The following is a 9,507-nucleotide window of genomic DNA, read 5'->3' on the forward strand; positions in this document are numbered from 1 at the left end:
CCGCAGCTGCTCAGGGGTATGTGTGTTGAGCTCTCAGGCGGGAAGCTCAAAGCAGATTTCCACTGCCGGCTCAGTAGGCGGCTGTGCTCGGAGCTCCTAGTCCAGGAGGAGGAGCTGCTAAGACCTTATGGGAGGTTGCTGGCAAGGAAAAGACTGCGAACCTCCACCTCCGAGGCAGAAGCGGGGAGGGAGCACCCTACAGTTGGGGAAGGGGATCATCAAGTGATCATAGCAATGTGCTGGGACTAGATGCGGTCGTCCTTTGTACAAGTGTCATTTGTGATCTTCCCCCCCCCCCCCCCCCCGTCCCCATGAGATCTTGGAGTTTCTTTGTGTAGCCCAGGTTGACTTGTAACTCACACTTCTCCTGCCTCGGGATTCAAGTGGACTGAGTATAGGTGTGTGACACCCTGGCTTACGTGATGTAGATAAAATTTTTAATAAAAGTGTAGCAGCCATGATCTGGTGAGCGTGGGTAGCAGAACAGCAGTATTTCTGCTCTGGAGATGCATTGCATTCTGGGGTGTGGAGTAGTAGCTGGGAATCCCACTACAGGACACTGTCTGGGAACCCGGCTCAGCTAGGGTTCCCGTAGTCCTCCGCGGCCAGCCGGCAAAGGAGGCGTGAGATGCGGGGTCTGCTTTGTTACTTAAGCAAAGCACCTCGAACTACTTTGATAACTGTGGTCAGGTAATGACCAAAGACCAACTATGAAAACCCAGACTCCCTGGAATTCCCGTCCACCATCTTAAAGCACAGCTCATCTGAAGACCTGGCTTTTGTTTGATGAATCTTCTTTCTGAGATCCGGACGTGTGTGTCCGTGGTAGGAGGCATACGAAACAAAAGTATCAGAAATGATGTTGTTTGTGACTCACTGAAATTGAGAATAAAATTTCTATTCTCCTGATTTTGTGTGAGGATTGGTTAGTCTCTGGCACAGTGTCCGAATAATAAATGTTGACAGAATGAGCGGATAAAAACTATTTTTTTAAAGTTAAAATCTACAAATTTGTTGGAAATTTTAGAAGAGTCAATGACCCTTTTGAACTCTCTTATTTCCGCTAAATGGCTGTTGCTACGTCAACAGTACCGGGTGGAGGGTGGGGTGGAGCACCACAGCACTGCTCACAAGAAAGGGAGTTTATTTCAAAACACTTTTTGTAAAATAATATAGAAATGAAAGCTGAAACGGGATTTGGGGGCCGGGGAAGGCAAATCTATGTTAAAAAAAAAAAAAACAAACAGTTGACATTTTAAAAAGCATTATTTCCTTTTATTTCATTGTAAAGCAGGGTGGCCTCTAACTGCGCGCCTCAGCCTCCCACATGCTAGAACCACAGACGCGAATCGGGACCAGCCAAGCGCTGTTCTTTTTCCAGATGTGGGTCCAAGAAAGCGAACCAGGCGGGCAGGTGAGGGATGTAGCCCTGCTCTAGGGGTGGTCCGCGAAATCCGGAGCGTCTGCGGAGAAAAGAGAGAAAACCCGCCTTAGAAAAGCAGCCGGAGGCGCCAGTCCCGCCCGGCCTCTGCGGCGCCCGGCTCCACCACCACCACCACCACCACCATCACGGCCAAGCTCTCCCGGTGGCTCCCGCCAGTCCCAGACGCCGGCCAGTCCCGGGTTTTCCCTTCGGCTCTAAGCCGTGTCCGCAGCGTGATCCGCCCTGGGCCTGGCTGTCCCTTCTGCTGCCGGAGAAAACCAGGACTGTGGGACAGCGGGCGGCGAATCCCGCCCGGCCTGGGGCAGCCGTGAAGAGCCGCCTCCCGGCCTCCCCGCAAGGTGCCTTCGATCTCCCCGGAGCAGAGGACCCTCGCAGTGTCCGTTTCCATCTGGTCTTCCCCGCCCACCCTCCAACCTATTAATGGCATTTGGTCACTGGTCGAACAAAATGGACGCTCCTTCTTCTAAGGTCTTCCCGGTTCCTAGCGGACCCGCCTTCGCTCGCTAGTTCCCCTCCTCGCTGCGACGGTTTCCGCTGCAGCCTCGGCACCTGCTCTCCTCACTCCGGTTCTCGCAGCAGCTTCTCTAACCACTTCTTTGTCCTGACCACACTCCTCCTTTGCAAACCTACCCACTGAAAACAGGTTTCCTCCCACACGCTCTCGGGAAGACCTCTGCGCTCGGAGGGATCGGACCCACCCGGGGCCTCCCTCTTCTTGCTGGCAGCTGGTGTTCTGTAACCCGCAGGCAACACTCCCACGTCCAGAGGGCCATGCGAGCATCTTCTCAGTCATGTTTTGCACTAAACATTTGAGTCATTTTCCTGTATTGCTTTATCTCATTTAAATTACAAATATTTTCTCTTCAGCAAATAAAAGACTTTAAACTTCATGTGTGGGGGAGAGAGGGATGGGATCCAAGAAAAGAAAGGCTTCGTGGTGGCTGAAGGCTTTGAAAGGCAAAGGAAGCTTATACTCAGTTGTGATTTAGCCTTGTCTCCAAAAAGTGGAAAGCTTAAATTTTAATTATGTGTGCGTGCGCACGCGCGCCCGGTGCTCGCGGCGGCCGGAGGAATCGAGTCCTCTGGAGCTGCAATTCCAGGCTGCTGTAAACCGCCTGAAGTGGGTGCTGGGTATCGAATTCTGCCTCAGGAAGAGCAGTGTACTCTTAACAGCTGAACCTCCAGCCATGAAATGGAAAGCTTGAAAAGACGGGAAAGAAAGAAGTCTCTTTTCCTTAGAAGAGGGGACTGCAACATCTCCATCTCAGAAACCCTCAAAACTCCCCCCAGGGGGGCGGGGTAGAAAATTTTCCACTGAGAAGGGCCGAGGGCCAAGGTTGATAAAGTTGCTTTTGTCAACACAGAGCTGAAGGACAGGGTCTAGAGGTTTGGAAACTGAAATCAGTCTGCCAGGCGAAGCTACAAAACCGAGGCTCCGTAAGTGGCAGCGAGTCCCTGCTGCTGCTCCACAGTGCGAACTGAACCCTAGACCTCTGGCCCTCCCAGCCTAGGCCTTAACTGGGGGTAAGTGGGTGGGTAAAGCTGGAATTTATAGGGCAGCGTCCATGCTCTCAGGATCATTTGAGTTACACATCTTCTTAGGTTGTCCCACAACTTGGCTGTGTGAAGGCAGCCAGGAGACCATGCTCAACTTTTCCACCTGTAAATGAGTTTCAGAAGCGCTCAGATTTCAAGCGGTACTCACCTGGAGGTGCTTGAGCCGAAGCTTCGCCTGCGGGCCCGCTGCCTTGGGGAGCGCTCCCAGCCGCACGCAGATACCGCACGACATCGCGGTGGCCCCGCTCGCGGGCCAAGTCCACAGGCAGGCGACCCCAGGCATCACGCACATCCAGCCGCGCGCCCGCCTGGTGCAGTACCACCAGAGTGTCCAAGAAGCCCTCCCGCGCTGCATCGTGCACCGGTCTGGACAGGGTGGCTGGGTCCTCGCGGTTGGTTCCGCACCGTAGAGCAGCAGCAGGTTGGCTACTTGGGCGTTGCCCATCATCATCACCTGAAAAAGTCAGAAGAGTAGAGGGGTCAAGGCCAGAGTGCGGTCAGGGCCCAAGAAAGAATCTCTATTTACAAAGCCTCATCACTGACTTCCCTGTGCAGACAACCCCCAGTCACCAGGTTCTACCCTTCAAGGGCTTCCAGTACCAGCTCGCTGCTCCCGTCCTGTCTCTTCCATTACACAGATTTCCTACGCTTTCATGGTGCTCAAACTCCTGTAGAACGTCACCAGGGGCGAAGACACTGCACTTGCCTCATTGGAGACATCTACGATTGTGTGATTACTAAAGTGGTTGGCAAAAGAGACAAACAGGGCGGTTGAGAGCACTGGCTGCTCTTCCAGAGGTCCTGAGTTCAATTCCCACAACCACATGGTGGCTCACAACCATCTATAGTGGGATCTGATGCCTCCTTGTGGTATAAAGTCAATAGAGCACTCATATACATAAAATAAATACATAAATCTTTTAAAAAAAGAAGACAACCACAATTCTCAGGAAATGTTGTCTTCCTAGAATGTTATACTTAGATTCCTTGAAGTCTAAAATGAGAAAGTCTAACGTGTCCCTAAAATATTAATGTTCCCTCCCGATCTTAAGTAATTAATCACGTAAACTTCGAATATATTTTAGAGAGAAGAGAGTTTGTATTAACTATATTAAGGATCTTGAGATACATTATCATGGACTACCAGAGTAGACTAATTGTTATCACAAATATCCTGCCAAAGAGAAGATGTAAGCAGGGACGCAGAGGTCAGAGAAAAGATGCAGGAGCCCTGGGCTGACAGCGACCGAAACTGGGAAAAAGGAAACAGATTCTGGTTTATAGCCTTCTAAAGGAATGAAGCCCCATGGACTCACGTTAGACTTCCAGCTCCCATAATTACATAATGATAATTTTGTGTTTGTTTCAGTCATTAAATGTGTGCTAATTGGGGGGAATGCTTGCCTAGTGTTTTAGTTTGCTTTCTATTACTGTGAGGAAGACCTTGACCCAGAGTATTTGGGGGAAGAAAAGGTATCACAGTTCATCATTGAGGGAAGCCAAGCCAGGAACCTGCACAGGAACCTGCAGGGAGAAACTGAAGCCCAGAGATAGAGGAATGCTCTCACTGGCTTGCTCAGCTTCCTTTTTTATGCAACGCAGACCTGCCCAAGGGTGGCACTGCCCACAATGGGCTGGATCCTCTCACATCAGAAATCAAGGAAATGCCCCCAAAGACTTGCCTATAGGCCAATCTGATGGAAGAATTTTCTTAATTAAGATACCCTCTTTCCTCTCGAAAAACCAAAAAAAAAAAAAAAAAAAAAAAAAAAAAAAAAAAAAAAGATACCCTCTTTCCAAATTACTCTAGTTTGTCATGTTGGCCATAAAAGCAACTATAAGAGCTTACATGTTCAGGAAACTCTGGGTTCAAACTCCAACCCTGCATAAACCCTGCATATCTGTATTCTCAGCAACCAGTGGGTAGAGGAAGGGGATTACAACTTTACCTACACATACATACCAAGTTGGAAGCTAGACTCTGAGCTGTCTTTTTTTTTTTTTTTTTTTTTTACAAACTAAAGGTGAGAATGTGGGAAAGAACTGGGAGGGAAACTGTAATTAGAATATGGTATGTGAGAAAAAATATATTTTTCAATAAAAGAAAAAAATTGTTAGAATAGTAATAAAACAAGACACTTCTCAAGTTTAAAATTTGAAAGGCTAGCTTTGGACTGTCAATCCTCCTGGCACAATCCCCTTCCCAAAAAAACTATGATTACAGGCCTGCTCTTTCTCTCTCTTTTTTTTTTTTTTCTTTATTAAGAAAATTTCTACTCACTCTACATACCACTCACAGATCCTCCTCCCTCCTCCCACTCTCCAACCCTCCCTCCCAAGCCACCCCACATCCCCACATCTCCCAAATCAAGGTCTCCCATGGGGAGTCAGCAGAGCCCAGCACACTGAGCCTAGGAAGGTCCAAGCCCCTCCCCATTGCACCAAGGCTGCACAAGACATCACACCACAGACACTGGGCTCCCAAAAGCGTGCCCATGCACCAGGGACAGATCCTGATCCCCCCTGCCTGGGTGCCCCCCAAACAGTTCAAGCCAAACAACTATCTTCCATATCCAGAGGGCCTAGTCCAGTCCCATGGGGCCTCCACAGCCTCCAGTCTACAGTTCATGGGCTTCCACTTGTGTGGCCAGTCATCTCTGCACGCCCTCCCATCATGATCTCGACATGCCCCGCCTGCAGAATCCCTCCTCTCTCTCATCAGTTAGATTCCCGGAGCTCAGCCTGGTGCCTGACTGTGGATCTCTGCATCTGCCTCCATCAGTCACTGGACAAAGGCTCTGTGATAATGGTTAGGGTATTCACTAGACTGGTCACCAGAGTAGACCAGTCCAGGCACCCTCTAGACCGCTGCCAGCACTCCAAGGTGGGGTCATTCTTGTGGATTCCTGGGAGCCTCTCAGGCACCCTGCCTCTTCCTATTCCCATGATGTCCTCAGATATCATGATATCTCCCTCCCTGCCCTCCCACTCTGTCCCTGTTCCAGCTCGACCCTCCCATTTCCCTATGTTCTCATCCCCCACTCCTCGCCCTCCCCTCCCAGTCTGCTCATGTAGATCTCATCCACTTCTTCTCTGGGACAGGCCTGTTCTTGATTCCTAATCTGTCTTGGAAATAAAACCATTCCTAGACCAAGTGGCGAACACCTTTTATCCCAGCACTCAGGAGGCAGAGGCAGGTAGATCTCTGTGAGTTCAAGGTCAAGTTGGTCCACAGAGCAAGTTCCAGGGCAGTCAAGGCTACATAGAGAACCCTGTCTCAAAAAACCAATAACAGTAATAAATAAATTAAGCCATTCCCATAGAGGATACACTGAACTCAACTCAAGGTTTTGTGCACACCAAGCATATATGTGGTGCAGATATAGATTCAGGCAAAACACCTATACACAATAGATTAATGAAGAGCCCAGCTAGATATAAGCTAAGCAGTAGTAGTTCTGCTGCTAAAGCTTGGCTTGAGGCTGGAAGTCATGCTAACAATCCCAATAGGAATGTTAACTTCAAGTCACCTGTTTGCAATTTCAATGCAAGAATAAAAGTCATATCGTATTAACTATCACATAAGACTTTCCCCATGCTGTTTTGCTTATAATGGTACATTTTAAAAGCTCTTTAGAGTAAGAAGATGGCGCAACAGGTAAAATCCTTTGCTGTCAAGCCTGACCTTCCATTTTCCAGACTCATATGGTGGAAAAAGAGAACCACTTCCCACAAGTTGTCCTTTGTCCTCCACACACACCCCCTTCTCTCAACTACATACATAAATCAGAGCAATAAAAGAATTTAAAGCTCTGTAAAGTTAACTGGAAAATAAACTAGGCAGGAATTCCTTTAGAGAAAACGGGGAAGCCCCCAAACACCACTTTATACAGAGAACCCGCAGTTCAACTTAATCTAGGGTAAAGAACAAAGAAACTTGCTCACACTAGAATAAACTTGGCCATAGGTTTGGAATCTGCACTCCGACTACAGGAAGTTAAGGACAATGTTATGCTAATATAAGGGATGCGCTGTTGTGTTTGCCTACCATGTGTCTAATAACAATCATGAACCGAGCACTGGCAACCAGCCTCCGCCCCAAGTCTGCTCCTAGTGCTGCAAAGGCAGGCACAGGTCCCTTCTCTGCCCCTTCTCTTCTTACTCCTGCTTCTGTTTACCCACCTGTGTTGCCTCCTCGACAAGCCAAGCAGCTGCTTCAGCCACCACCTCATCCTCCTCTTCTGTTGCAAGTTTTACTAACCTCGGGATTCTTCCTGAGAATCCTATTAGCAACAGTCTTGCATGTAACGTCACAAAAAATAAAATACCCCCCCCCCAACTGGATATGCAAGAAGTTAGCCACCAGAATAAGTCTGAAGAGTGCACCTTGGAAAATCTTCAGGGGTTTTTGGTTCCCTTCAGGAAGATCTAATCCGTTTGTGAAAGTGGGTCATCCTTTTGGATTCACCATTGACTGGTGTGTGTGTGTGTGTGTGTGTGTGTGTGTGTGTGTGTTTTGGTAGGGGTCTGGACTTTGATGGCCACAGATTGTTTGCAACTTCAGACATCTCTTACTTCAGAACAACCACAGTGGCAGACTGGCTGCTGGTGGGAGCAGAAGAGAAGGCAGGCAGTGGACATAGCCACTCAGAAACCCAGAATTCTGTGAGATTTTTAAACATGAATTACTCAGTTTTTTTTTTCTCATCAAGACGGCATAACCAGTTGCATTAGTATTGCTCAATCTTTCCCTGAAGAAAGTGGAACTAATTTAGTTTTCAGGAAAACTGTAAGTGAGCTACAAAAAGAAGAAAGAAAAAAGTTCTGTGGGCTCTATGTGTATGTTAAAGTTCTCCATAATTGCTCATAAATTTAGGTTTAAAGATTGTTCACATCTTTTATGGTATGGAAAAGCTGAAAAGAGCAAAAATAAAACGAATACTTGGAGAGTGCCTAAATCTTTTTAAGAAAGCACCTTGAATTGAGTTCTTGATTTCTCTCTGTCTCTGTCTCTGTCTGTCTCTGTCTCTCTGTCTCTCTCTCTCTCTCTCTCTCTCTCTCTCTCTCTCTCTCTCTCTCTCTGTTTTGAGACAGGGTTTCTCTGTGTAGTCCTGGCTGTCCTGGAACTCGATCTGTAGATGAGGCTGACCTCAAACTCAGAGATTCACCAGCCTCTGCCTCCCCAGAGTGCTGGGATTAAATGTATCACCCGGCTGATTTTTTTTTCTTTTGCTAAGCATTTCTGCCTCAAACACCAACTTGGTTAAGGTTCTGAACCAAAACGATTTCCTCTTTCCCCCTTACTAAAAAGCTGTCAAAATTATTGAACTGACTTTTGTTTTTGTTTTTGACTTTTCTGCATTCATAAATAAGGGCTTCTCTTACATATTTTAGGACTCCAAAGGCAAACTCCCCAGACACTGATAGCGTTTCAGATGTTAAACTGTAAAACACAGACACATTATTTTTAAAGGCTCACACCTACTTTGTACAACCACCCAACCTGTCTAGCCTCAAAATGTCTCCACGCTTGACTTGTAAATGATCTCAAGGTCCCCAACACTTTTTGTTTTCAGTATGCCTTTTAAACTGTGTAAAATGTATCCCATATTGCATTGTTACAACCGGACTTACTTTCCTTTACCCTGCTATGCACAGGCTTTTAGAATGCGTATTTGTTTCATGGGAATTTTGTTAGAATTAGAAATAACGGTTAAATTGGATATTACTAGGGCGGTGACAAAGAATTCCCTTGTAGGTTGAAGTTTAGTAAGTTGGTAAAAAGCAAAAGCAGAAATAATCTACTGACAACAGATGGGAACAAGCAATAATTCTCAATCACGAGAAATTGAAAACTGGTGCCAGAATGGTGCACTATACCAAGTTAAAGAGAAGGAGGGCAGCAAAAATTTCAGGGGATGCACTCCCAACGGTAACTGAATGGCCATTGCAGTCAGGGTCACACTGGAAACTCCCCAGCGGTATTGGCTCTTCTTGAACAAAAGCTACCATCCCACTGCCTTTGAGACCCTGTGCCTACCTGAATCGGGGTGCGACCGAAACAGTTCGGGGCGTTGGGCGAAGCCCCTGCTTCTAGCAGCGCCCGAACCTCGTGCTCACGGCCCTGGGCCGCCGCCCTAGCCAGCCTGTCTGCAGAGGGCTCCATGCGGCTCCAAATCGCTCCCCTCCCGATCGCCTCTCTCTCTCTCTGATCCAGTGCCCGCCCCGCCCTCGCGTGACCAGCCGAGCCCTCCTTCCTTCCTCTAAGGTTGGGGGGCGAACGTCGCCTGGTGCCTGACGTGGCTCCACGGTCCGCTATAGGTGGCGCTATTCGCCCTGAACACAGCACGTATAGAACTCCCCTGAAACCATTGCTGCCCTCCCCCCACCGAGGGATGAGGGGACCGTAGTCGGTACTCCCGCCTAAGAGACGTCCGACACCAGAGGAGAGCTGGGGGCTGCCGTAGCGCTAGAGGATCGGAGGATCCCCACCTGCTGCTCACGCT

At 48.2% G+C, this 9,507-nt stretch overlaps 1 protein-coding gene across 1 annotated transcript; it reads right to left on the reverse strand.

Moving 5' to 3' along the window:
• Positions 1–1,351: 1,351 nt before the first annotated feature.
• Positions 1,352–9,222, reverse strand: LOC114698355 (cyclin-dependent kinase inhibitor 2A-like). The gene is given in 4 exon segments (XM_028876993.2): positions 1,352–1,463; positions 3,150–3,389; positions 3,392–3,455; positions 9,042–9,222. Coding segments are annotated over 4 exon segments (459 nt in total). The 5' UTR covers positions 9,168–9,222; the 3' UTR covers positions 1,352–1,434.
• Between the last annotated feature and the right edge of the window lie 285 nt (positions 9,223–9,507).

Source organism: Peromyscus leucopus, chromosome 2, assembly GCF_004664715.2.
Source record: "Peromyscus leucopus breed LL Stock chromosome 2, UCI_PerLeu_2.1, whole genome shotgun sequence".
In the NCBI taxonomy this organism is placed as follows: domain Eukaryota; kingdom Metazoa; phylum Chordata; class Mammalia; order Rodentia; family Cricetidae; genus Peromyscus; species Peromyscus leucopus.